This window comes from Molothrus aeneus, chromosome 3, assembly GCF_037042795.1.
Source record: "Molothrus aeneus isolate 106 chromosome 3, BPBGC_Maene_1.0, whole genome shotgun sequence".
Lineage (NCBI taxonomy): Eukaryota > Metazoa > Chordata > Aves > Passeriformes > Icteridae > Molothrus > Molothrus aeneus.
This window is the reverse complement of record NC_089648.1, coordinates 2440852-2467444: the sequence shown is the minus strand read 5'-3', so window position 1 is coordinate 2467444 and position 26593 is coordinate 2440852. Positions and strand designations below refer to the sequence as shown.

The following is a 26593-nucleotide window of genomic DNA, read 5'->3' as shown; positions in this document are numbered from 1 at the left end:
ATCCCAAGCTTAAACTTGCTATACTCATGCTGTTATTTTGGAAAATAATCACAAAAGAACAAAGAAGCCCCAAAAGAACATAATTCTTCTCATCATTATTCCCCTCCTTTTTAATTTAAAAATGCCTCTGCCATCAACCTCCTTAATGTTATGGAAAGTAATTTAAATATAACCTTTACAGAAATATTTCCCATACAACCCCTGCAAAAATATGGAAAATTATGTTCTTGGAAAGACAGAAGTTTATGCTTCTTAAATGACACATTTAAATAGACTCAGTCAAGCATCTGTTTGGCCTTTTAAATGTCTGAAAACATTGTTATCAGAATGTTTTATGCTTGCAGCAGAACAGAAAGCATTATGCTAAGGAATGGCTTCTATCACCATAAAGATGATTTGGGACAAGGTGGCTGTGCCAGGTGAGTGCAGGCGCCCCTCCAGGAACCACAGCCTGTCCTTTGCAGCAGGCTTTCAGTGCCCCAACAGCTCCATGGAAAACCCCAGCCCTGACCTACATGCACAGCAATTTATAGCTCTGCTGAGAATGCCCAAGCAGCACTTTCAGCTGCACCTCCTCAGAGCAGAAATGAAACACTCTTTGAAGACACAATACAATAAAAGTGTCCCACAGGCACCATTCCTACATCACATTTCTGCTCCAAAGTAACAACTGCCAGCAGCAGCAGCTGGAACCACAGCTCTGCTCCTGGGGAGGCTGGGGATGGAATTCCAGCTGGGCTGTGGATGAGCACAGGGCTGTACCTTATGAGAGTTGTCCAACAAGAGCGTCCGTCCAAGCAGCGCAGGTAACAGCTGATGGTGGTTTTCTTAAATTGCTTTATGTCCTCTATCTCCTCCTCTCTCATGTCTGGCCTCTGAGCTACAAACAGCTGCATGAGGTTAAACAGCTCTTCTACTGCCTAAAACACACAGAAATCCTTGGTTAGAGTCAGCTCTCTCACTATGGTACGGTTCAGACTTTCTGTCAAAGTTATAAAATGGGATATCCCGATGCTGCCTAAGAGCACAGCTCACTGCTGCACCTATGTGCACATAATGTACACGTGTCACATTCATATGTACAAAGCAATCTGAAATCCCCATCCCTGGGACCAAACATTCAGAAAGCTGCTTGTGCCAAACCCCGCTGCAGCCCCATAGGCCTGGCAAACCCCACACACAGTGGGGTACCTCAGGTCCCTTGCCAGACAAACAGACTTCTGAGGGGAGATGCCAACGAGGAGAGCAATGGGACTGTCACATGTAGAATTTCCCTGTGAGCTGATCTAGGCAGAAGTTCAGATGGAAGATTCCCTGCATCCTCCTCCTCTTCACAGTGATGGGAAGCTTTGTATCCTTTTTGTCCCTGCAGAGCCCAAAGGATCCCAGAGCAACATTCACAGTGTAATCATGCACACCCAGGCCTGCTCTCTCCAGTCTCTCCAGTCCTGTTGTTTGAGCATCACACACAGAGTGTTTCACCCAGCACCTGCTCTCTGCTGCTGTCCCTGTGTGTCACTGACAGCACAACTCCCAGCTCCTGAAAACTCAATTTTCCAATAGCACTGCACTGTCTCTGTAATTCCAGCTCCTTCTACTACACTTTTCCCCAGAAAATGCAGACCAGTGACATAAAAAGAGTTAAAAGAATTTTTTATAGAAACTTTATAAAAATGGGACTGGAATCAACCCGAAAGCATCATCCAGTCCAGCCACATGGCTAAAGGCAGACTAAAATATCCTTGACAGATGTTTGCTCCAAGTCCTTCTGACAACTTCCAGTTGTGCTGGCTGCCCCCTCCTGCAGCAAAAATCCCATTCCAAAATCCCATTTTCTGCAAGGCCACAATTACCTCTGAGCCACTTGTCTGGCACCATGGATTTTCCCAGTTTAGGATCTCCCCTGAACACAGCACCCTACAGGTGCCAAGAATGAATCTTGGTTTTATGCTGCCAAAGGTACCTGGCTGCTCCCAAGGGGAGCACCAGGCTGTCCTCCCCTGGAATGCTACAGGCCAAGTCTTGGCCCTGTTCAGAAGCAAAGAAGAAACTGGGAATTCCTCCATCTTTGTTACAATGCAACCTCCTTCCTTGAGACCATCATCAAAGCTTATTCCTTGTTTCTTATGACTAGGCTGGAACACTGAACAGTGGAAACACCCAGAAAACAACAACTGCTCTGCAGTGCTACACAGCAAGGAAAACCAAACCAACCCCCCCTGAAGTCCATCTAATGGATCTAAAGACAGGAATTATTTCCACCAGGAAACCCAGAGGGAACACTTTCACCACTGGGCATGTTAAGCTACAAGAGACATCAGATAAGAGGGTGTCGGGATCTTTAGCTTGTCAGAGTGACCCTGACAAAAGTTTGAAAGTCTCTTTTCCCAGCCCAGCACTTGAAGAAGGAGCCAGAGCTCTTCAGTTCTCATTCTCAAGTTTGTTTATTGTTCCTTATCTATAAAAAGTTTTCTCCTGCCCTGCTGAGGTCTGTCCAGCAGGACAGACAGAGGCACTGTGCCTGCCCCTGGGGTGGGGTTATGTCTTTATACTAAAAACTACCTGTACAATGTTTGCAATTACTCTCCAATACCCATCACCCATGTTAGACAGTGACCTTCTACTCTAAACCAATCTGCAAGTGCCAACATCACAGCAGAAGATGGAGGCCAAGAAGAAGAAGAAGGAGAAAGGCTGGACACACCCAGATCCCTCCATCCTGCCCCCTGAATCCCCATACCAGAAACCCTAAAATCTACTTTTCCACCCTGTGATAACTTCACTATTATTCTACCTAAACTGTTGTGGCTTGCTGATCTTCATGTGAGGCTGGTAATTTGCTCCATGGGTCATAATCAAACCCACAGGTGTTCTGGGCTCTGTGCCAGGGTCCCTGAGCCCCTGGCAGGGGTCCTGGCCCTCCTGGACAGCCAGAGGGATGTCCTGGGCTCCCACAAGAGGGGACAGGGGAACGAGGGACTGGCACACGGTGGTCACTTACCCCTGGGTACTGGCTGGCGTGCGGGGTGAGGTTCTTGAAGGCCCACTGGATGTTCTGGTGGGAGGCCAGCTGGCGGGTGAAGGCGGGCGACTGCTCGCAGCAGAGGCGCAGGATGCCGTAGTAGGCGGGCAGCATGCCGCGGTTGAAGAGCACCACGTCCTGGTCGTCGTGGTCGGCCAGGATGTAGTTGAAGGCGATGTTCTTGGTCACCACGGGGTTTTGCACGATCAGGCGCACGTTCTCGGGACAGTCCACGCACACGTTGTACCAGAAGGACAGCAGGGCCTGCTTGTTGTGGTTGGTGGCGATGGCCGGCTCCGAGAGCTTGGGCTGGAAGAGGTTCCACAAGTCCATGAAGTACGTGGAGAACATGAGCTTCTCGGTTTTGGAGATCAAGCAGTAGGTCATGAAACTGAAGTAGGGCACCAGCTTGGTGGTGCCGTGCACGGCGGCGTCCACGTAGAGCTTGGCCCGTGAGAGCAGGCCCAGGAGCACGTTGTAGACCTGGTGCAGGACTACAGTGGTGTCGGGGCTGAGGGGCAGGTCCCGCGTGGGGATGTGCAAGGAGCGCGTCGAGCGGAACATCTGACGGAAGGAATTGCTCGGAATAAGCGACACCAAGAGATAGGCTGCAGCTTCAAATAAAAACAGATTTGTTACACCTTTGACAGTGACATACCTGCTTAACAGCCATGCAAACAGCAATTCAACTGCACCCCCTGCTCCATTTACACATTTCAAAGCGTTTTACAGAGCTGGTGTTACTGTATTCACACTAGGAAAAAACCCAAGCGGGTAACAGTAGCACAAAGCACCTTAAAAGTGGTGCTGGGATGTGCCACCTACATCCCTGGCTGCTGCCTGGCTCTCCCTGTGCTAACACAATGCATCCCAGCACAGAACGTGACCCCAGATCCCATCACACAGTGCATCCCAGAGGTTTTCCATGAGCGAAGCTGTCCATGGCTCAACCAAGAGGCCATCACCTCCTCAGAGATGTTTACAACTGGAGCTTGTTGCAAAGCTGTACCTCCAGTTTTCTCATCTCCCTCAGCCACAGAAACGTGTTAAACGTCAGTGGCCTGTACTGTGGAGCCTCCTTTGTTAAAAAAATGGACACAGGGAAGGCTGAAAATGTTCTCTGGCAATGTGACAGTGTGATTCCCAGCAGGACAAACCAGAGAACCAGGATACCCTCGAATCTGGGAGAAAGCACAGACAGCTTCTCCTTGATCCACAAGTTCAAAGGACTCAGCTGGAGATTCCTGTGGAAGAACAACATGTACTCCTCCCACCTATTGTACAGCCACGTGATGGACAGAATGGAAAACCTCTGGAATTACCCCTTTTCCTTCTTTAGCTTTTCCTGGACCTTGCAGATTAACCTCTTAGAATAAAGAACCTACCAATGTATCATTCAAAGGAAAACAGTTTTTTCATCAAAACTGTAACACCTCTGCATGAGACACCACAATTATCCCGAGATTTTAAAACCCAGCAATTCTAAAAGAAACTAGAAAAGGAAGAAAAGACAAACACAGGAGCATGCAACTCACTGCAAGAGGTGACAAATTTTCTCCAATTAAAATCCACTTACAAGTTCTCACTCGAGGGTAGTTGTGTGCCAGGAGGAAACGCTCGACCCAGTTCTCCATGTTCTGCAGGACCCAGCTGTGAGCCAGCTTGTTGCGAGGGGTTTGCACAGCCAGCCAGTCCAGGCACTGCGAGGGGTTGTACTCAATCACCTGCAGCAGAGGGGGGATCAAAAGGAGTACATTCATCTTCCTACTATGCACTGATTGTATTAGAAACCCCTAAAATCACCCTCAACGTTTCTTTTTAAAATCACTTAGGGCTATCAAAGCTCCTGCAAGACTGAGCTGCTCTGCACACAAAGAAAACCTTATTAAATTTCACTGGTTTGTGCTTCTGAGCCTTGTTCAGAGTTTTCAAAGTTCAGTCTAAGCCCAGGAAATTACTCTGCTTATTCTTTCTGCATATTATGAGATATTTAGGAGTTGAAATACTAAGCACCAAGATGGAACAACCTTGTCTTTACAGGCAAGTGTTTTTTAAAAATATCTAACACAAAGCCTTAACACTGAATCAGTATATTTATAAGTTACGTGAAAAGAAAATAAATGCTATGCAAAGATGATCACACAGCTTCATGCTGAGGGTAACTACTGCCTTTTTACTGAATATACAATTTCAAGGAATAAATCCATCCAGTTCTTTCCAAAGGCAATGAATGCTGTTGTGCAAACCTTGAGAGAATAAGGAGAAAACAAAGCTTCCTGAGCTTTTCTGGCTCTGTGTAGCTGGAAATCTGTTGACATGAGGCCAATAAATGTCATTTGTTCTTTTATTTAGTTTTTAAAAACTACTTTCTTTCTACCTCAAGGCCCAGGTGCCCAGACAAGAAGAAGTTTTACTCTAAGGAACCAGAGCTAGTAATTGGGTTGCTGAAGCTGTTCCCAGTTCCCCTACTCCACCTGAAGAACATGAGCAGCTGACACGACCATAATTCTCCTTATAAAATTTTCATCTCGTTTTAAAAATAAACACCTTAAGAACAATCTCCTCCCTTTATTTAGAAATGACAAATTGCTCTGTCAGGTTTCCTGGGTAATGGCTGGAGGGAATGTCCAAGAAAGATACAATCATTCCTCAGTGTCTGCAGAGCTCAATCACTTTTAATGACTTCCAGAAGCTGGAGAGGCTGTGAAAGTGGAACCTACACCACAAGTCTGTGCATTCACTGCTGGCTCTCACATCCCTGCCTGCACTATCTATATCCCTGGACCTGTGTCACCAGCTGGGTGTCACTGTGCCCCTTGAGATGTGCTGTGTGAACTCATCCATCACATCACTTGTGATCCTACAGCCTCTCCTGACCACAGGAAACCCTTTGGAACAGCAAATCCATGTCCCTCCCAGAGTGCTCCAGCCCCATTTTTAAAGGGAATTAAAGGGAATGAGCTGGTGCTCAGCAGCCTCCAGGCTGGCCATGCTGTTCTCAGCCAGGAATGAAGACACTGAACTGTACCAGGAGCTCAGAGAGCAGCAGGTGAACAGAAACCTTTAATGGCTCATCTGTGACTCAGATAAAGGAATTCACCCCTGTGCCCATTTGGTTCAAAAGTCTCTCTCATTTGGAAACACAAGCCAGGTTGGTCCTGCACACAGCAATTATCCAGAAGACTCAGTCTGGCACTATTTTATGCATTAAAAGTGTTAATGGACATTTTACAGAGAACCAAAAATATCAAATGAATATTCAAGCAATCTGTACATAAAAGGCCAGAAAAACCCACAACCAAATGATGGGTGTTGAAACATTTTACAGGCCTTGCAAAAGGATGACAGAAAACAATGTGGAATTTGTCTAGAAAAAGCATTCTAGGCCCTTATTATGAATCAATTAATTTCTCAATAAACTAAAATTTGAACTTAAACAGGAAGAGCCATTAAGTTACAATAGAACTTTTTAATGTCTATTGGCTGTTGCTGTTTATTCAGAAGAGGGATGATAATTAAAAAATCATGGACTGATGAAGGAATGATGACAACAAAAAGCAAAAGAGACATAAAAGAACCAACAAGAGAAAGAAAATTTAGCTTCTGTTCTATTTTACATATTGTACCTCCCATATCCTCTGCAGAATGTAAGAAGCAAAGGGTGGCATTCCTGGAGGTCCACCAGCAAATTCCATGAGCATGGTGAGCAATTTGAAAAAAGGATTGGCTGCCTGTAATGCAGAAAAGGGGAAAAATATTCAATTTCATCTATTTAATTTCATCCACCTTTTTTTTAAGAGTATTTTAAAAAAATCTCAGTGTCTGTCTACGAACTTCAGACATGAACATTTATAATACTTTAATCCCTTACTATTTAATCTGTACATAATCCATATATAGCTATAAATTAAGCCTCTGGTTACAGTCAGTGCAAAGCAACAGGATCATATGAGACAGGATCAGTCTAGGAGAAGTTACAGGAAATATACATATATGTATTTATTTATAGGAAATAGAGACATTATTCTGGAAAAAGGAAAGCATCAAGCCCTTCATTGCTGAAGAATTCACCCATTTATCATGGTTTCTATCACTAGCTCGGATAAGTTATCATTTTAATGTATTTACATAACATGGAATATGGATCCTGGGAAGTTTATCCAAAAGCATCTCATTTTGAGGTTTTACACTGCCAAGACTCATCCAGCTTTTAACAACGTTTCAACAAAGTGGTTACAAGTATAATTATACATTTTGCATCTGGAATCCATTTGGAACTCTCAGTATTTCTGTTATTACCAGGGCAGGAATTTACTCTGAATGAGAAATGTGTTTGCCAGCACAGAACTGCAAAACAGTGCCCCAAATCTTGAAGAGTCTGATAATAAGTAATTATCTCCAGTTATTCTTGCACACAATACTTTAATGTTACCAACTTTTTAAAAGAAATTCCTATGGGTGGAGAATCTAGAAATGTTACTTGATTTGAATAAAACTTTCATCCCAAGTGGCACAGCAAATTTCTGTTTTACAAAATTCCACAAACAGTGCAGTTAGACTTCATTCAACGGCACAAAAACTTCCATCTTCCATGCAAGATTTTTGATGAGCAAAGGATTATTTCTGTGATGTAAACCAGGAAAATATGACCACAGATTATTTACTGGACAGGTGGTGTGTTTACATACCTCAGGAGTCAGCTTTGCTATAGATGTGAACAGCATGGACACAATCTTGAACAGAAAACACACAAAACTCATTAGACTTGTGTTTATTCAGTTAAAATAACACCAATTACCCCATGAGACTGCTCAGAGGAGGTCTCAAAGAGCAGCTCCAGAGCTACTCACGTGCTCTGCCAGGCGATTGTTGTAGCGGCACAGACTGAAAATGAGGTTGCAGGTTTGCCTGATGTTGATCCCATCACGGATATGTTGGAATAAAAAAGGGAAACCCTGCAAGAAACAAGCAGATCCAGCTCACTGCCCACAGCTACACAGCACAGAGGGCTTGGCAGGCTAGAGCAGCCATTTTTAACTTGATTACCTTTCCTCCTGTCAGTGCTGTCATGTCGTTTTGTGACAAGGTCAAATGCCTACAACACAAAAGAAAATTATCATTTTATTTCAGCCATTATTATGGTTAGGGAGACACTCAGGACTGAGAGTTAGCTCATACCCTTCAGTATCACAATATACAAGAGACAATAAAGATGTTGATGCAAACTGAACAACAAAAAAAAAGCTGTACTTGACTGAGATAACAAAAGAAAACCAAATGTGGCCAATTGAATGTGTTCAGGTATTTAACCCAGGTCTTTCATTTGGGTGTGGGACAATGACAGTCTCTTTTTAAGTTATTAAAAATATCATGGGCTCATACACAAGCTTATTTATGCTGCTAAAAAAGCCCACAACAAAACCCTTAGACAAACCCACAATATCTCTGACTCCCTTCTGAACTGTAAATTCCAAACTGATTTTGTTTTTTCAGAAGCTCTTGCCTTTCTGAGCGAGACTGTTCCACCAGAAGAGCAATCAGGGCAATCATCTTTTCAAGGGCAGCAGGCCTGTATTTCTCTTCTGCTAAAGAAAGGATATCTTCCTCTTCCTCCTCTTCCTCCCCTTCTTCCTCAGAAAGCACTTCCACCTGGGGCTAAGGAAAATCCAGAGAACCTCAGTGTGGACATTCTGTGCCTTCACTTCAAAGGCCTTTGCATTACCCTGCCCTTTATAGCAAACAACTCCATCAACTTGCATGAACCAAAGCAGGTAAGTACCTAATCAACTGACCCTCACATTGAAACATGCACTTTGCACAAGCAAAATTGTATTTACAAATGCAAGAGGTAGGCTGGCTGAAGATAGGGTCTATTCCACAAAAAGAGCAGGTAAATTTACGAACCTAAGCTGTACAACAGGAGTAAGTAATCAACTGTTAATAGCATTACCATTAGTATCAAGTTAAGGGCAACTTTAATTGCTTTTACTCAGTGCCTATTTCTATACTAAATAATAATAGTCAACATATTTTTTTAACTATTCTATTCACTTAAACATTGAAAACAATTGTGGAAGTGAAGCAATTTTAATGTAACAGCTGAAAGACGCTTCAAGACACAGCAGTAATGATGAGAGATGTAAAAGAGGCAAGATTAGCTCTCGTTATATAAAATACTCCAACTTACATTCTCAGGCCCTTTGGTTCCCATGTAGAAGTGGACCATTGTGGATATGGCTTGCAGAGAGAGCAAGAACTGGCTCTGAAAAACGCAGGGATGATGGGATTATTTGAAAATCCATTTGTGCAGAGCCAGCAGCACCTGCCCAAAGCCAGGGCTGCACCCACCTCCTCCTCTCCCATTTTGGCAAACTCGTAGAGGAAGGCGAAGTACTCGGTGAGGTGCTTGCTGTGGGGCTTGACGCCGTGCTCCATGATGGACAGCAGCGTCTTCACGAAGCGCGTCACGCACGAGCGGCTGCCCATGTCCTCCACGGGCCCGTCCATGTCATCAGAGCTGCAGCAACGACAGCCAGCGTGCCCATGGCACACACAGCACACGGCACAGAGCCACCCTGAGCCAGTGCCAACAGAGCATTCGCCGCAATTCCTGCTCTCAGACCCCTCACTGCCCTTGGCCACAGCCTGGGTGACAAACAGCCCAACCCGAGGGAGCGTCAGGCACTTGAAATGCTGAAGAGTTGATCAAATTGGTGCTGTGAATCAAGATGCTGCTCAGGAAAAGAACTCTCAGAACAACAGTACTGGGGATCTCCTACTTAAAATCATCCTCTTGATTTGCTTGAATTTATTGGGAATGCAATTGTAGCTATGGAACCAAGGCAGGGCACCCTCCTGAACACAACAGCACCATCCACCTTCAGCCTCAGACACTCTCAGCATTAACCCTGCAGCACATATGGTCATTTTCCAGCTCAAAATCCCACCTCTAAAATGGAAAGTACAGATCTGCTTTTCACTAGATTCATACAGCTACTTAATGAGAGTTTCAGCCTCAGACATCTGCTCAGGGTTGGACCTTGTCACTGAACAAAGCCAAGTCACAGACACAAGTAAGGCTTCCAAAGCAAATTCAATTCTGCTTTTTGCCATGAAAATTGTACCTTCACGTCCTGAATTTTGATATGGCAGCATAGTTATTACTAACTCTGCCATTTTCGCTCTGGGGAAAATTTATTGGCACAATCACAACTTTAACACAAGAGGTGAAAGAAAAACCACTTTTTTCTTCTCATCATGTATCAAAAAGAGTTTAAGTATCTTGTAATTGGAGATAAAGTGACAGTTTTCTTGATGATAAGCAGAGCAAAGGAGAATCCAAGAAACCTGCAATTTAGTTATAGGATTAAACTCTGATCTCCAAATTCTCTTACAGGATGTACAAATAAAAACTTCCACCTTTGTGCCTCCAGATCCAATTCATAGAAGGATTCTCAAGTCTGAGCACTGAGATTTACACTTGCACTGTCCAAGTGATAGGAAAAACAAAGACCATAAGGGAGCAAATGTTTCAAACCATGTGACACTGCCCTTTGCAATCTTACTGGTATTTTTAAATAAATCCGAGCAGTTTGGGCAGAATAAAGAAGAACAATTAGCATTATTCCAGCTTTCCATGACTGCTTTGAGTGACTGATCAATAAAAGCAGCTGCAGCAATGACCAGAAGGTGGCAGGGGGTTTATTTTACCAGTCTTCCATTCCTGGCTGCAGATACAGGTGAGCATGCACTGGCCTCAGCCTCTGGATCACGTGGATACACAAGCGCTGGAACATCTGCAAGCAGAGAAGGGCATGAGCTGCACACCCTCAGTCCTTCACAAAAAGGACAATGTGTCACTCCTAAGCAAAGAATATTCTGTCTCCAAGTCCTACTGCCAGCTCCTCACAGGTTCAAAGTTTGAAAGACAAAGCTGAGATTGAATTTTAACAGTACAGCCAAACCTGGTTTTTATGAACAGATCTCATGGAGGAACCCTAAACCCAGCCTTTAATATTGGTGTGCACTCAAACATGACTCTGCTTTTTTCCTTCTACCTCTACTGCCTAAAACATTTTGATATTTTTGGCAAGATGCTTTTTAATTTTGCTGCTGGCTCATAGAATTCATGTGAAAATTTGAAGGAAATTCCTTCCAGTAATTTTTATTTGCAAAGCATTCATGAGAAGACTTTGCCTACCTTGCACAGAGTTTTCCCATGAAATATATTCTTTTACTGATGCATTGCATCCAAAAACTCTGTATGGGTCTGCATGGAAATGTCACTTTAATAGCCAGAAATCCAATTGAAGAATTCAGGTGACATAGAGTAACTGTTAAAGTTTATACCTGAACAACTTGCAAAGAAAGAACACTTGTAAGTGACATTATTAACAGCTGGATTTGTGAAAGTCCAAATGCTACTAATATAGGGGGTTTTTTAAAGTATTCCCAGAAAAGGGTATTAACAAAGTTTTGTGGTATAATACTGTAAAATTACCTCTACCCACAAAAATTTACTACACAAGTGTCAAACTGGAGCTTTGAGGAGTACTGAATGTAAACAGCTTGATTTCTTTTTTTTTTGTTTTCTGACGGCAGAGCTTGATGAACTACTGTTGAATTAATTCAGAAAAAAACCATTTTTCTAATGTGAAGCGTTCAGATTTGTAGAGATCAAGAGGGAGTGGCAGAAACCTTAAATTGCATCTACTGTGCTTTAGTGCTGCTGCCTGTACAGCTGTGCTGGGGTTGTTTCAAACAGTACCACTCCCGTGGCCAAACACCTCCAGCCAATGCAGGTATTCACTGAAACGGGCAGAATCAGCCACCAGACCAGGCTGTTTCTGCTCACAGCTCAAGCAGTCACCTGACTTGGAAAGGAACTTTTTTCTTACCTGCCTCACAATCTGATTGGGACACTTTATTAGAATCTGCATTGGCCACCAATCATCATCAGCCATACGATCCAAAAACCACTGCAGAAGATACATACTGTGTTAGTTTTGTTCCACACTTGCTCTAGTCCAATCTTCTCTTTTGCATGATATTAAAGTCTGAAGAGAAATCGATGTTACTATTATTAAGGAATAGGCAAGTTTTAATCCAAGGGAAATCTAAAATGTCTTCTGTGCATGAAGGAATAAAGAAATAAAGATCAATGGCAGTAAACAGCAATATGAATTTATATCTGGTATCTTCTTATCCCTGTGCTCTGCATGCCATTAGAAAATTACCTGGAAGAACACACTTATCCTGCAAAGTGATGTCAACAGCATAAAAACTATGCTTACAAAAAAGTATAACCTGAAGAAACTTTCACAAGAGTGATAGGATTAAACAGAGCTTCCCAAGTTAGATCTCTTTTGCATTTTAACATGTGGAAAAGCCTCACAGCCTCCAGAGACCCAAAAAGTATAAAACTAACAGAGAATGACTCATTCCAAGTCAGACTCAGCAAATAACACAGCTCAGTCTTCTCACTCCCAGAATTTTGTTTGAGTCACAAGGAAAGACAGTTTAAAATGAAGAGTCAACGTTCTTACTTTTAATTGTACTTGAGTATTCTTTACTACATTAAATGTCTTCACTCAAACATCTCAGGACTACACCCCACTGAGACAAATGTACACCCAAATACTGAATGTCACATAATTTATCCAATTTGAATCAATTTATAAAAGCATCATGGATTTAACTCCTTTGTACTGAATACAGTCTAAGGCAGGACACAGTCTGTGCTAGGCTCCTTGTACATTTAAATTATCACAGAAACACTCAAAACTTTTCTTCAATATCTCAAAATTGCTTTCAACAAGACCACAGCAAATTCTTTGTCCTTCCATGTCTCTTGTGTGAGTTAATTTAAGCAGGTCTTCACTACACAAGTCACTATGTCAAAATTAATCAAATAAAGAGTTTGTGACACTGGCTCTCTCTTATTCCAGTGACAAAATTATTTTGGCTTGTGGTCTCAAGAGAGGTTTCTGCAAATAAAAGTTAAGTCATTCCCCAGGATCTGCAATAATCAGAGAGGATGAATTTCATCTCACAGAGCACAAATATACCAAATACAGCAGTTCATAGTCCAAAATATTCCAGGGATACGAACCTCCAGGAAAGTTAAACAATATATAGAAAGTTGGTTTGTACTTTGCTGAGTTCCTAAGTCACTTACTTCACAAGCTGCCTGACTGTTATTAAACTGTTTTGTTAACAGTTCAATCCACTGAAGCATTGTAGGCTGTAAAAAGAAATACAGGAAAAACTGTAACTTCAAATAATGAATTTCAGCATAATCTTTACACATTTCTAAATGGTTCAGTAAAGCACCAAATCTTAAGAATTATAAACAATAACCATTTTATGAATTAATAATACATTGCACCTACAGATAATACCAGTCCATACACTTTTACATACACATTATATTTCATTGTGCTCACTATAAATGAGTAAATGACACTTTAAACATTAATTTTGCATCATATATAGTAATTTTAGAGCTCAAAGTCCCACTTTTAAAATGGAAAGTACAGATCTGCTTTTCACTAGATTCATGCAGCTACTTAATGAGAATTTACAAGTAAATGGAATACCTTTTCCTTTGAATGAATAAATGTCTCTAGTACAAAGGAAGTGCTTAACTGGAAAAAAAAATGGAACCATTAATTTAGAATGCATGAATTAAACTGTCAACAAGGAAACAGTTAAGAGAGGATGAGAGTCTTTGGAAATTCTTACCTTTGCTGTCATCAGAGAAACCGCTTTTGGATCTGGTAGTGTACTTGGGATGCTACTACACAACTGCCACATAAACCTAGAGTCAGTAATTTTATTTGTTAATTAAAATAAACAATGATAATCTGCAAGAAGAAAAGAAGCATTAATATTACATTTTAAAAGAAAAACTTACCCAAAATATGTATGTTCAAAAATGTTCTTGTCTTGAAGGAACTGCATATTATCATGCCATATCCACTGAAGAAAAAATGCTACCATCAGACACAAGAAAGCAGTTTACTTCACTACTTAAGCATGATTTTAAAAATATTTAAATGATTCCAAGGCTAAAAGCCACAAAATTTTTTCAGTACAAAAAAAATCTTTGTGAGAGCACTTTCTTTAGTTGAAAGAATTGGCTCAAAGTGTTTTATTCATACTACAGTGAGCATTGGTCGTGCCTGCCATGGGACTGCAGAACAGAGCTTCAAACCTTCTCCTCTTTCTGTGGCCTCATTTTTACAACTTAATTCTTCAGAGTTTTGGGCTAAAATTTTGAGAAGTTTAAAAAGAAGCACAGCTGAAGTCTAACCCAAAGCTTGACGAGCTCTGAGAACTTCTGATAAATTCCTATAGAGTAAGATTTGAATCTCCATTATTAAACCAGAACAGGATTTCTGCATGTCCCCTGTTCCTCTCTCTAAAGTGATGGTTTTGATCACATCAATTCATAGTGATTTTCACAGCAATACAGTTTAAACATTTAACTCTGATAAAAATCGATTCATATTTTTAAGACCAAGAAGGATAAAAGCATGATCTGATTTGCTGGCTAGGAATGGAGAGACATTTTCAATGAAGAACCTAAAATGTGGCAGATGCTGAAGCAACACTTCTGGCCAGACGGAGCAGGGGCATGAAATTTTCCAAGTGGCAAAAAGGGATTTATCCCATATATAGGACAGAATAAGAAAACATCCAAAATTCACATAAAATGTAAGTCCTAATTCCCTTCCTATCCCATGAGCATCTCCTAAGGAAGACACCAAAATGAAAGGACTGCCACCTTAGTGCTTGAAATTATTTTTGCTTTCCTATGTTTATTCAGATTTCTGATGTGTTTAGGGCCTCCTAGAGTGTTTTAAAATTGGTGTTAAAACAAATCAACTTGTACCTCCAGCAATTCTGATGAAACATCAAATTTGTAGTCTTTGCCATTTTCCTCCTCTGGCTCCATCCGTTTATAAAACAGCATGTAAGCACTGTGTGTCTTGGAGAAAAAAACATCTGTATCATTTTTGCTTTGAGAGAGAAATCATGAAATCAGAAACAGAATCATACAGCAAAGCAAGGGTTTGGAAGAGAAATACCTTTTCAAAGGAGAAGTCCATAAACTTATCAGTAACAGAATCATAAGTTTTTGTCTGTCAAGAAGAAAGCAAAACCATTAATTGCAAGTTTTTAATGCTTTAGTTTCTAACAGTTTGTGATAGTTCACTTGCACATTTATTTCATTATATTTATGAGGGTTGCTGACAATTTGGTTCTTGCTCAAAGCAATCGTGTTTCTTTTTTTCTTCTCTGGCCTATTCTGAATTTTCAAAGCTACTGTGCAATATTCTGCCTCCATCCCAAGCAATTTCCTGGCTCATCCATCTCACTGACACCTCTTCTTTAGAGGCATCTAAAGGTATTTTATCATGTGCCAAACAAAGGAATTTTTTGGTTTTATTTCAGCATATTGTCTTTCCCAGACAAGAGAAGTTGTCTTATGCCCAGAACTGTTTTAGTAAGATACTGTGTTATCCATAATGTGCTTTATATCCTGTACACAGCTGTAAATAATGATCAATTCAGGCACAACCTTTGAACATTTGAGTGTTGTTTGTATTAATAATGTGTAAAAATATTCCAACTGATGTCACAGGCAGTCATAACACAAGGCATAATACAATACAAGTTATAATACATAGACAAAGATCAAAATGCCCCTTTTTTTTCCTAGAATACACCTAAGCTTGAAGTAATTATTTTTTCATCAATGGTCTGAGCTAAGCAGCCACCCCAAGTGAGGATTCCTAAATTAGCTTTTTTATACCTGGTATAATAAATGGTATGATAATGGTATGATAAAAAGCTGATTCCTAAATCAGCTTCAGACTCCTCTTTTTTTTTTTTTTTTGGCTGAATAAATGGTATGATAAAAACCAGATTTAGTACAGAAATACCTCTTCTTTGGAGAGACACTTCACTAATTAACTTTGCTTCATTAGTAATACCTGCACTGTACTTCTGACAGCTTCCTTTAAAGGCTCATACAAAGAGCTGGGCTGTAAGAGGTTGTACCAGACACTGGGAGAGTTGAACATGACAAAAATTCAGGTGCCAACTTACAGTCATTTCTCCACCAAAGCATTCAGAAGCAAGCTGGGCAGAGTCGAAGGGTTTAACTTCAGCATCATTGAAAAGGTACCTGCAAGGCAGGAAGAGGCTTTCAAAGATCTGCTGCTCATCTCCAGGGGCAAATAAAGCCTCATGAGCACTTGCAAGGATTCCTCAGATTGAAATATTCCTATTCACTTCTCATGTCTTGTTTAGATCCCAGCAAATGAAAACCTGGTCCCAAAGTGGCTTCCTTCCAATAACACCAAACAAGGAGGCACTGCTGGGATCCCCTGGAGCAGGGATTAGGTCAGGAGCTGCTTCTGTCCCAGAAATGCTCTGGAGAACAGGGAGAGAGGAAACCTTGTCTCCCATGCCGGGGCTCCAGTGAGAAATGGAGATACCACATCCAAACACAGCAGGCAGAGTGTTCCCTGCTTTCTTCTGTCTCCCTCCTCCCTTCCCATGCCCATGTCCCTCCCCTTCCCCAAATTCTCCAGCCAGAAATGTAGCTGGATCCTCAGCCAAGGCACCAAGCAGATTTCAGGAAGGACAATCTAGGAAATCTTCTGTGCTGCAGTAATTCCAATCTAGTCCCATCAGGAAGCAATCCCTGGCTGTGCTGAGGCCAGCACAGCATTCCCTGCCACCCCTGTGTTTGAGGGACCACAAAACCCTCCTGGCTCCTGATCTGCAGGCCAATAAATCAATATCCTTACAACTATCAAATTCCAACATCCTGTGCTTTCCAGAGGAGCCTACAGGATGCATCCCCTGTATAACTGCACCCAACAAAGCCAACAAGCTTTAGTTATTAAAAACATGGAAACAGAAATGGCACAGCTCACCACTTGTTGTTTTTGTAAGCATGAGGATTGACAATGTCCCTGATAAAACTGTAGTAATGGCCCCCATCTGCTGTTCCTGTGTGAACTGTCACACCAATCAGGTCATACTCATAACTCTCAGTTTCCTTCAGATATCCACCATCTTCCTTAAAACCTGAAAGAATTCAACACCATATTTAATCAGTTATTTCCTGTCTTGGGTTTGAAAGATGTGTTTGCTAAGGAAGGCAGGAGCCTCCCCTGAAATGGAAAATGTAACCCCCTCCCTCCAAATTGCTATAAATTTTAAATTAAGAGGGCTCTCAGGCAAAAGATATGGGAGCAGGGATAACAGTTCTTTACTAGGGAAGAAAATAAAAAGATAAAAAAAACAATGCAGTAAACTAAAACACCACCATCTTCCTTAAAACCTGAAAGAATTCAATACCATATTCAATCAGTTATTTCCTAACACCCAAACTTCAACATTAGCAACAAACTGGATGCAATTATTTGCAATTCCTCTCTTACTTTATGAAGAAAATATAAGATTAATTCAAATTAAAAAATATTTGAAACCAAAAATTGGCCATTTTTCTTATGTGAAATACAGTGTGTGACTTTGGGAATATAGGCTGATTGAAGTTCTGTTTGATTTTACTTGCTTCTGTTCTGTATACAGGCAGTGAACACACAAATAAATACAGAGTGTGTAACACAGACAGAGAGCCAAAGCTTGCTGAATCCATTTCATGAGCAAACCTTCTTTCCTGTCGTTCTTTCCCATGAGGAAATCCTCAGTGTAGGGTGTCATATCCAAACGTAAAGGGAATGAAAAGTGGGTGTTGACTTTCTCCTTCATCATGGTCACCATATTAAACGTGTATCTCATGGTGTTGAAGCTTAAGATACGAGGTAGTTTCTTAAAACATGCCCTGGAGGATCACAAACAAACATGAGTTACAAAAGCTTAGGAGGGTGAATTGGATTTCCACAGAGATTTGAAGCATTTATTTCAAGTGTAACATAGGAGATCTGTTGCTAAGACATAAATATAAAATTCAGTGCCCCAGAGCAGGGCAGACTGAGTGGCAGCAGGAAGGTCAAATTTAGCCCATTGAACAATTCTGTTTATGCTGTCATTGTACCTTGGAAGAAACAGCAAATTCACTCATATGGCAGGAACCAGCTTTCCAAAATAGTATCATAAAATAAGCCATGAATGAATTCAACAATGCAAATCCCCTCACTGCAGGGAGTTACCATCTTCCAAAAGACAGAGGCAGAACATTTCCTGCATAAAATCTCATAACATTTGCAATCATGGTTTTCAAGTAAGTTACTCTCTCACCCATGTCACTTAAAACAACCAGGTTTTCCAACTCTAACAAAGGAATTTCTTAGCTGCAATACTAAGACAACATAAAATTTTAATTTATTTTCTCTTTATAAGTAGACTTTGCAAAACATGGAAACATTTTTAAAGCTACAAATTTTAATTAAGAAATTCAAGGTGACATGAGACCTAAACAATTATCCTGTATAATGAGTAACCAACCAACCTCTGAAAGTATTTAGTATTTTAAACCCAGGACTAATGTTCCCAAAGGTACCAATTAATGGGGTTTTTTAATTAAAAAAGGTCATGAACATTTTCCTGTGTCTTTTGCTAAGATACTTTGGATTCTCGGCTTTGGAAATTTGATTTCCTTTTAATTTCTGGTTTGCACAGGGATCCTTACAGGCCTAACATGATATAAAGTGAATGAAAGAGCAGAGTCCTGTTCCATCTGAGGGATTACTGTTACTCCCAGTGGAATTCCAGGGATTTACTAAAAAGAACCATTAGGAATATTTCTTTCTCTCTGGCCACACCTTTTCTCAGCCCGCACTTTCTTCCCACAGTGAGAACACGTGTACATGTTGTCACCCTCCAAGGTGTCCTTAATAGTTACTTCATCAAGAGATTCCTACATGGAAAAAAAAGGAGGTTATCTTGGATATTTATACCCCGTGCCTGCTTTCCAAACCCCTCCCTTTCAATCTCTGAGTTTAATTAACATTTCCATAAGTTACGAAAAGAAAGCCCCAAAATTTTTTACAGAAGAGCACACACCTGAACTAAGAGAAGAGCTTGACAGGAAAAACAGTTTCTAACCCATATACAGAATTAAGGAACCAACTTAAAAATGGTACTCAATATTCCAAGCTGTCTCCAAGAATTCAAATCTGTTAAATTCAAATTTCAACTGTGGAAATAATGGTTGTTTAAAAAGCTTGAAAATGCAGAATTATGCTGGTGTAGGCTTTAAATTAATTTCATTAACAGTAGTACTTGTAAATGTTAAATCTTTTGACATTTACAGTTCTCATATAAAATGACCACATCATGTTTAAAACAAGTAAATAGAGATTATTGACTGTAAACCAACAGCCAATGACTCTTGCTGGCTCCAGCTGATGGAACACAGCAGTGAAAAGCTGAAACGAAATTACCTCATAACATTAACCTCAAAACAGCCCAAAAGTGGAGTGCAGACAAAAAGCATTGCCATCTTCAAGTGTGTGCCAGTGTTTTGTGCCCTTTGCAGCTGAGATCTGAGACTGATCTCAGGCTGGCATTACTCACATAAATATTCTTCATGTCTGCCACCTGGCACCTCACTGTGTAGAACTCCTCAGCTGTCTGACTCACATGCTCACAGTCCTGAACAAAGGCAAGAGAAAAGCAATGAGATCACTTTTTTTGACAAGTGAGGAGATATTGTCTTTAAAAGATCAGCTCAGAGAAGGAGCACTTACCAAAGAAACGACATTGTTTGTGATAACACCTCCAAACAAACTTTTCACTGTGTTTTTCTGTGAAAGAAAGAATAAATTAATTCTGTCAAGGAAATTTGAGCAAATCCCTAAGTTCTCAAGCTCCCTTTTGTTCCCTCTTAATAACTCACCAGTTCTGGAGACATTTCCTCTATTTTTGTTATTAGGTCAGTGAAGAACTCAGTCATGTCCTTCTGCTCTCCAGTGTTCAAGGGCTGCTTATCCATGGTGTAGGTTTTACAGAAAGGCCTTGGGTTGTAGGCCTTACATTCACTTTCCTTTGGATAAAAAATACCAAACAAAACCAAATCAACCCCAATATTTTCCTTTTCAAGTTACACAGATGTACCACACACACCTATATATGTGTATCTGTTTTAAAAAAGACATCTTTTACATACAATTTTACAATCTTCTGCATACACCATTTCCTAAATGTTTCAACGTTTCTGCTGAAATGCAAAGCAGTTTTTAGCTAATTGATAACCATTATCATGATACCAGTGAGTAAAATATCACTACTAAAAAAGTATTAAAATATTTAGGAAAACTCCATTAAATGAATCATTAAAATAAAATATCCTGGCTGAAGATGTGACATGAGCACCTTCTGCATATCTGTTCAGACACAAAATAAAATGTGAGAACATCAGCTTGTATTTATGTATTTCTGGACATTGCTGACTTAAATCTTGCCAAGTGCTCAATTCTCATTCAGACTCCTCTATGTTTTCATCCAGTTTGCAACAGGATGTGTTTAGCCAGAGCAAAGAATGTGCAGTCCAAAGCAATTCTTTAGAATCCATCCCCATTGCACTGCCTTGCACACTGGGAATGCAGGACTCACTCACTCTGTTCTCTTTTAAGGATGCACAGCAAGGCAGCACCTCCTCTAAATACTGCCTTTTCTAGAAAAATAAAATATTGCCTTTTCTAGAAAAAATAAAATATTGCCTTTTCTAGAAAAAAAAAAAAATTGCCTTTTCTAGAAAAAAAAATATTGCCTTTCTAGAAAAAAATAAAATATTACCTTTTCTAGAAAAAAATAAAATATTGCCTTTTCTAGAAAAAAATTAAAATATTGCCTTTTCTAGGAAAAAATAAAATATTGCCTTTTTTAGGAAAAATAAAATATTGCCTTTTTTAGAAAAAATAAAATATTGCCTTTTTTAGAAAAAATAAAATATTGCCTTTTCTAGAAAAAATAAAATATTGCCTTTTCTAAAAAAAATAAAATATTGCCTTTCTAGAAAAAATAAAATATTGCCTTTCTAGAAAAAATAAAATATTACCTTTTCTAGAAAAAATAAAATATTGCCTTTTCTAGAAAAAAAATTATTGCCTTTTCTAGAAAAAAAATTAAAATATTGCCTTTTATAGAAAAAAATACTGCCTTTTATAGAAAAAAAAAAAATATTGCCTTTTATAGAAAAAATAAAATATTGCCTTTTTTAGAAAAAAGGCTTTCTCCAAGATTTAAATGGTAAGTCTTGCTATGACTTTCTGTTCCTATGTTATTTTCTGCTTAATGAACACCTAATTTAATAATTTCTATGATTCATGGGAGGCATTACAAGTCAAGATTCTTTTCCCCACTTGTTTTCAAAGTGGTTGTGAATTTCTAACACAAAAACAGTGTCAAGACACTCAACTCTCCTCAGGTTTTTTTCATTATTTCAGAATTGTTTCAGTGTTTTAACAGCAGTGAACACCTGGCAACTGCTTAAATTTTGTTTGGTCCTGGAATCTCAGAATTTTGCTGTATTTCAATGGATTAATCTTTAAATATTGGAGCAAGGAAAATGCAAATAATAAAAATAATGAATTTTCTTTGATCACCACCTCCCCAACACCTCTGCAATTAATGGATTCACCTGAGCTATGTACAAAGAACCTCTAAAATAGGACAATTTCTAAAATACCCTCTTTCACACCCACCATTAGGTATGTAAACATCTTCTGGAGTTCCAGCAGAGTGGTCTTGTGTTTCATATCTTCTGAATACTGTCAGAAATTAATAAAAGAAGACTTGATCTTATTATTTCCAAAAACATACATTAAATAGATGTAACAGCCAAATAAAAACCCAATTACTTTATTATGAACCATTGAGAAAAATGATTGTGTACAGGAACACACAGTCTATTATTTTCTATTTAGAATTTTTATACTTATTTTACACTTTTTTTTGGCATGTCAACATTAAACCTGAGAATAAAATAACTCTACTTGCTAAAAATTTATTGCTGGTAGGAGCTTTTGGGGAAGTATTACAAAGTATTAGTGGGTTTGGAATATTTTTTTTAATTCACAGATGTTGTAAGGGCTCTGAGCAGCCTTCCCACAATGCATTTCCTGTACAGACCAGTAATAAATATGGAATTTTAAATAAAATGTTAATTGCACTCCCTTGTTTAGTTTTTTATTTGCATTTATAAATGGCAAATCCAGAAGTTACATGACAAGTACCAGCAATAAACACTAACAGAAAATGATGAGGTCACTGCCAGTTAGGGTGTTTCACACACTCCATGTGCCCTGCTGATGTCAGGGACCACAATGATATTTTCTCTCTCACAATAAAGAGATAAAAGTGATAATATTGAACTTCTGGAAGTCAACCAAAGAATGATCATTTACAGGACCTGCTGCACTTCTGGCAGCACGAGATAACATGCTCTGGGACTTCATAAACATTGATGAAAAAACATTTCTTAACAAAATGACAAATCAGCAGTTAAGAAACAACAGATATTCCCATAAACCCAAACCAAGCTACATGAGAGCAACAGAAATATGACTTTTACAACATTTGATTTCACTGTCACCTTAAGAACCTACTACATTAAATATTTCAGAAAAAACTCACTGAAAAGACACGAGCAAAAGCATCCAACTACACAAAAAGCAATAATCTTTACCTAGATGTAAGTCTCAGAAGTCAATCTGTATTTTTTCAGTATTTGCAGGGATTCTGAATGTGAATTTCTGCCCAAGCCCCCCACTCACCTTTGCAGTGAAAATTGCTTGCCTGGCCTCTGGGATCATGTAGAGCTGCTGGATAGTGGAGGCCAAGTAACACGTGGCTCCAAGGTTGGTTAAGCCCACAAACCTGCACTCGGCACGAACGTCATCGTGGGGCCAGTAATCCCACTTGTAAGGGGCATGGGAGGCTGTGAAAAGCAGCAATCACACAGGCAGCAGAACAGTCAGGTCAGAGGGCAATTTGCAAAAATACAAACACAATGAAAAGCTTCATGTTCACGGGAATAAAATGTCACTGGTTATGCTCTGTACATTGTGGTGTTGTGAGGGTGCCCAGGATGAGGTGAGAGAGGAGAATCTGACTCCAAGTTCTCAGAAGGCTGATATCTCTATTCTATTCTAAAACTGTACTACAGAAAGAGAGAGGATACATCTAAGGGCTAGAAAAGAATGATAATAAAAGCTCATGATTGACTCCTCAGAGTCTGACACAGCTGATGGGGATTGGTCATTAATTAAAAACAATTCACATGGAACCAATCAAAGATGCAGCTGTTGGTAAATGATCTCCAGACCACATTCCCAAACAATAATCAGGTAATTATTGTTTTCATTCTTTTCTGAGACTTCTGATTCTTCCCAGGAGAAGCAATCCTGGCAAAGGGATTTTTCAGAAAATACCATGGTGACAGTACATTTACAGGCATGAGCCAGACTGTGCCTGATCTTTAGGAAAATGGATTAAATATTCCTCAGGAAAATCTTTAAATCTTTGGATAGAGCAGCAGCCTTCCTGCAACATCACTTTGGGCTGCAAGGGGCTCTCTGTGCTCTCCAAATGTCAAGTGAATCAGACTGAAAAAGCCATTTTCTTTTTCTTCCAAGCTTTCTATTCTCTGAATTTCATACCAGATGTAGGGATGGATTTCTTACACAGGGAGGCACCAGACGAGTTTGGCAGGGCTGAGTGACTCTTTCATGAGCCTTGTTCTGACATGGCTGCCAAGAAATCAGAAGAATGGCAAAGTTCTTCTCATCTGCCAGTCAGGAAGATGGTAACCAGCTTAGACAATCTTCCTTGGTATCCAAGAAGTTGGACACAAAGCCCTGCAATGCATCCAGCTTTGCTGTTCATCCCCAAAGATGTCATTCTCTGAAAGCACAGTGTGTCCCACAAATAATTCAGCACCTCTGCTGAAGTATATGTTCAGGTAAGGAGGAAAAAAAAAATCCCCAAAAATAGTCTGGATTTATTTTACAATCCATAAAAGCTATGTGGGGTTCAAGACTGAAACTTTAAATCCTCAATTATTTTGTCACAGATGAAAGGCTCATTAGGGATTCTTCTCAATCCACACCATCAGACAAAAATTCAGGAAATATTTGGCATCCTCACATCTTCAGAGACCAGACGCTCAAGAGTTTCTGTTGCACAACAAATAATGGTTGTAATCTTCATTTTGGCACTGGCACCAAAACAACTCTTAGCCCTGAAGCTCCAAGGAGGGAAGAAAAGAGATTTAATTCTCCTGTTTGAGCAAACCTCAGTGCTGTGACCTCAGGTTAGCTGGGCTGGTCAGCCAGTTGAAACAAAGCTCCCCTGCACATTTCACCTCCTAAAGGAGGTCATGAGCCTGGCAGAATAATGCCAAATTCCCTCCCTTAACTGCAATCCCTGAATGACAGCTTCCTAATTCTCCCTTTCTGATGGAAGGGCTCAGCATCTCTCCCTGCCTAGAGCTCATCAAGCTCTAATTGCAAAGCAATCATTGACTCCTCTGTACTTCACAGAGCAGCTGGGAGGATCTTCCACCTCCTTCCATCTGACAAAGAGCATTCAGCAACTTGACAAGGACTTTCTCAGGATGACCTTGTGTTCCCCAGCCTGGGATTTTTTAAGTGACTGACTTCATTTGTGTAATAAAATTTTTCCTTCTCCATATGGATCTTAACTAGAAAGGCAAATTTGAGGCTCCTTGATGTCTATCTTCTTTATTCCTCACTGTTGTTATAGAAACCAGCTTTTTCTCAGGAAGAGAAGGGGAAACTTGAAACCAAACTTGCCATGTTCACATTCTATTTTAAGCAAACTAAAGCTGAATTTTTTCCTCTCAGAATGACCATGCATTTCTTTATATTCCACCTTCTGAGGATGCTCCTGCTCCACTGGTAACACCAGACATGATCTTTAACTTGCTGGGAAGTGAAGCACCTACTCTTTGAACTGAAAGGTTTTATCAGTCTTTAAAGAAGCAAAACTCCAAAATACTGCAAGAAATTCTATGAACAACTGAAGATACCTAAATCCACTCTTCAGTGAGATCATCCTGAATGAACTGGGAGCCCTCCCTGCCAAGAAAACAGATTTAAAACCAAAGCCAGGATGGAAATTTCTAGTATTTCCCTTAATGTTTCTCCTAAGAAGGATGGAGGGATAGACCTAAGACAAGAGTTTTGAAGACCAGTAAGATTACAGGGATAACAAAGTGGAAAAGCCCAGTTTCAATAATCTTTGGATCACAACAATGGAATAACAAGCCCTTAAACAAATGAGGTTTCACAAGTCCTGTGCTGGGTGCACATCACAGAGACAACAGCACTGTGGCAGTTGTAATAAAATTAACATTCATGCAAGTGAGAAATGCTGGATATGGAGCAGGAGCACAGAGCAGATGGCTCTGGAGAACTTGGGATGAACTAACAATCTAGGGAAGAGTGTTTGAAAGAAAGTAACAACTGTGGGAAATGTTACAGAGGAATTACACTGATTGTTAAAAACAAATGATTGCACCTGGAGAGATAGAGACACCCTCAGCAGCAGATAACGTGCTCATAGCAAACATAAATATCCAATATTTTCATAAAATATAGTCTTCATAATATTTCTTCTGAGCACAGGAGACCTTGGAAGGCCCCAGGCATAAGAGAATAGAACACAAAGCATTATTATGATCAGATTTCTCTTTTGCTCGCTGAATTGTAAGGCACTAAAATCAATTCCACACATTATAATAAATTACAGAACCTCAGGTGAGAGAAATTTTAACTGGGCATGTGAAAGAAATCTAGCTAAAGCTAAAAGTGCATAATGAGGATTTGCAAACCAAAGATAAAATATTAACTAGCTTGAAATGTTGCTGATTTCCATATTATACACAGGAACTGTGGCTCCAAAAGGCAGGAAGCATGGAAGCCAAGAGGCAGAGCAAAACTGCTAAATGCACATATCTGGGTACAGACTGAAGTCAACTGCAATGATACCAGAGGCTCTGAAAACATCACAGGGCTGCTCAGAACTCCAATTCCTTCATGTAGTTTCCACACTTTGGTTTATATATAAATATCCCATGGTTCATGTCAGAAAGGAAAAAGGGAAATTAAAATCCAGCACAAGAGGGTGAAACATGTAATATCCAGTGTTACCTGTGTGTACCTGCCATTTAACAGGACCATACACTCTAAATAGTAATATTTAACAACAGGTGATATGGAAATGATGATGGGATGTCGTTGGTAGGTGAGCAAAAGATGCCAACACGTGTGTGCCACCGCTCCAGGTGACAGGGAATACACAGCAGAGCTAGGAAGTGAATTCCCAGAGCAGAGTTAGCGGCCACAAACACTCCAGAGGTTCTTACACTGCATGTGCTGAGCCATGACCCAGTTGTGGAGCAGCCTGTAGTTTTCCACTGAGCCTTTCACCATTTCCACCAGCAAGTCATAGGCAGCAGCCCTGGAGGAGTGGGACTTGCACTTGGGCTGCTGTCTGTCCTTCAGACTGGGCAGCAAGAACAGGAGGTTGAAGATGTCCCTCAGAAACTCCTGGAAAACATGA

At 40.2% G+C, this 26593-nt stretch overlaps 1 protein-coding gene across 1 annotated transcript in view; it reads right to left on the bottom strand.

Moving 5' to 3' along the window:
• USP34 (ubiquitin specific peptidase 34) overlaps window positions 1-26593 on the bottom strand; it is a 118835-nt gene that overhangs the window by 10807 nt on the left and 81435 nt on the right. Inside the window, exons 42-69 of the mRNA XM_066546024.1 lie at window positions 26397-26580; window positions 22783-22946; window positions 21712-21777; window positions 19905-20051; window positions 19756-19812; window positions 19583-19660; window positions 18829-18923; window positions 17716-17888; window positions 16975-17128; window positions 16139-16217; window positions 15115-15168; window positions 14919-15014; window positions 13938-14002; window positions 13766-13841; window positions 13621-13668; window positions 13200-13265; window positions 11920-12000; window positions 10733-10818; window positions 9371-9539; window positions 9210-9284; window positions 8526-8677; window positions 8069-8117; window positions 7873-7977; window positions 7711-7755; window positions 6649-6753; window positions 4599-4746; window positions 3002-3636; window positions 763-920 (exon numbers count right to left, since the gene is read on the bottom strand). Of these exons, the coding sequence (XP_066402121.1) occupies window positions 763-920; window positions 3002-3636; window positions 4599-4746; window positions 6649-6753; window positions 7711-7755; window positions 7873-7977; window positions 8069-8117; window positions 8526-8677; window positions 9210-9284; window positions 9371-9539; window positions 10733-10818; window positions 11920-12000; window positions 13200-13265; window positions 13621-13668; window positions 13766-13841; window positions 13938-14002; window positions 14919-15014; window positions 15115-15168; window positions 16139-16217; window positions 16975-17128; window positions 17716-17888; window positions 18829-18923; window positions 19583-19660; window positions 19756-19812; window positions 19905-20051; window positions 21712-21777; window positions 22783-22946; window positions 26397-26580 (3410 nt within the window). The remainder of the gene's footprint in view (window positions 1-762; window positions 921-3001; window positions 3637-4598; window positions 4747-6648; window positions 6754-7710; window positions 7756-7872; window positions 7978-8068; window positions 8118-8525; window positions 8678-9209; window positions 9285-9370; window positions 9540-10732; window positions 10819-11919; window positions 12001-13199; window positions 13266-13620; window positions 13669-13765; window positions 13842-13937; window positions 14003-14918; window positions 15015-15114; window positions 15169-16138; window positions 16218-16974; window positions 17129-17715; window positions 17889-18828; window positions 18924-19582; window positions 19661-19755; window positions 19813-19904; window positions 20052-21711; window positions 21778-22782; window positions 22947-26396; window positions 26581-26593) is intronic.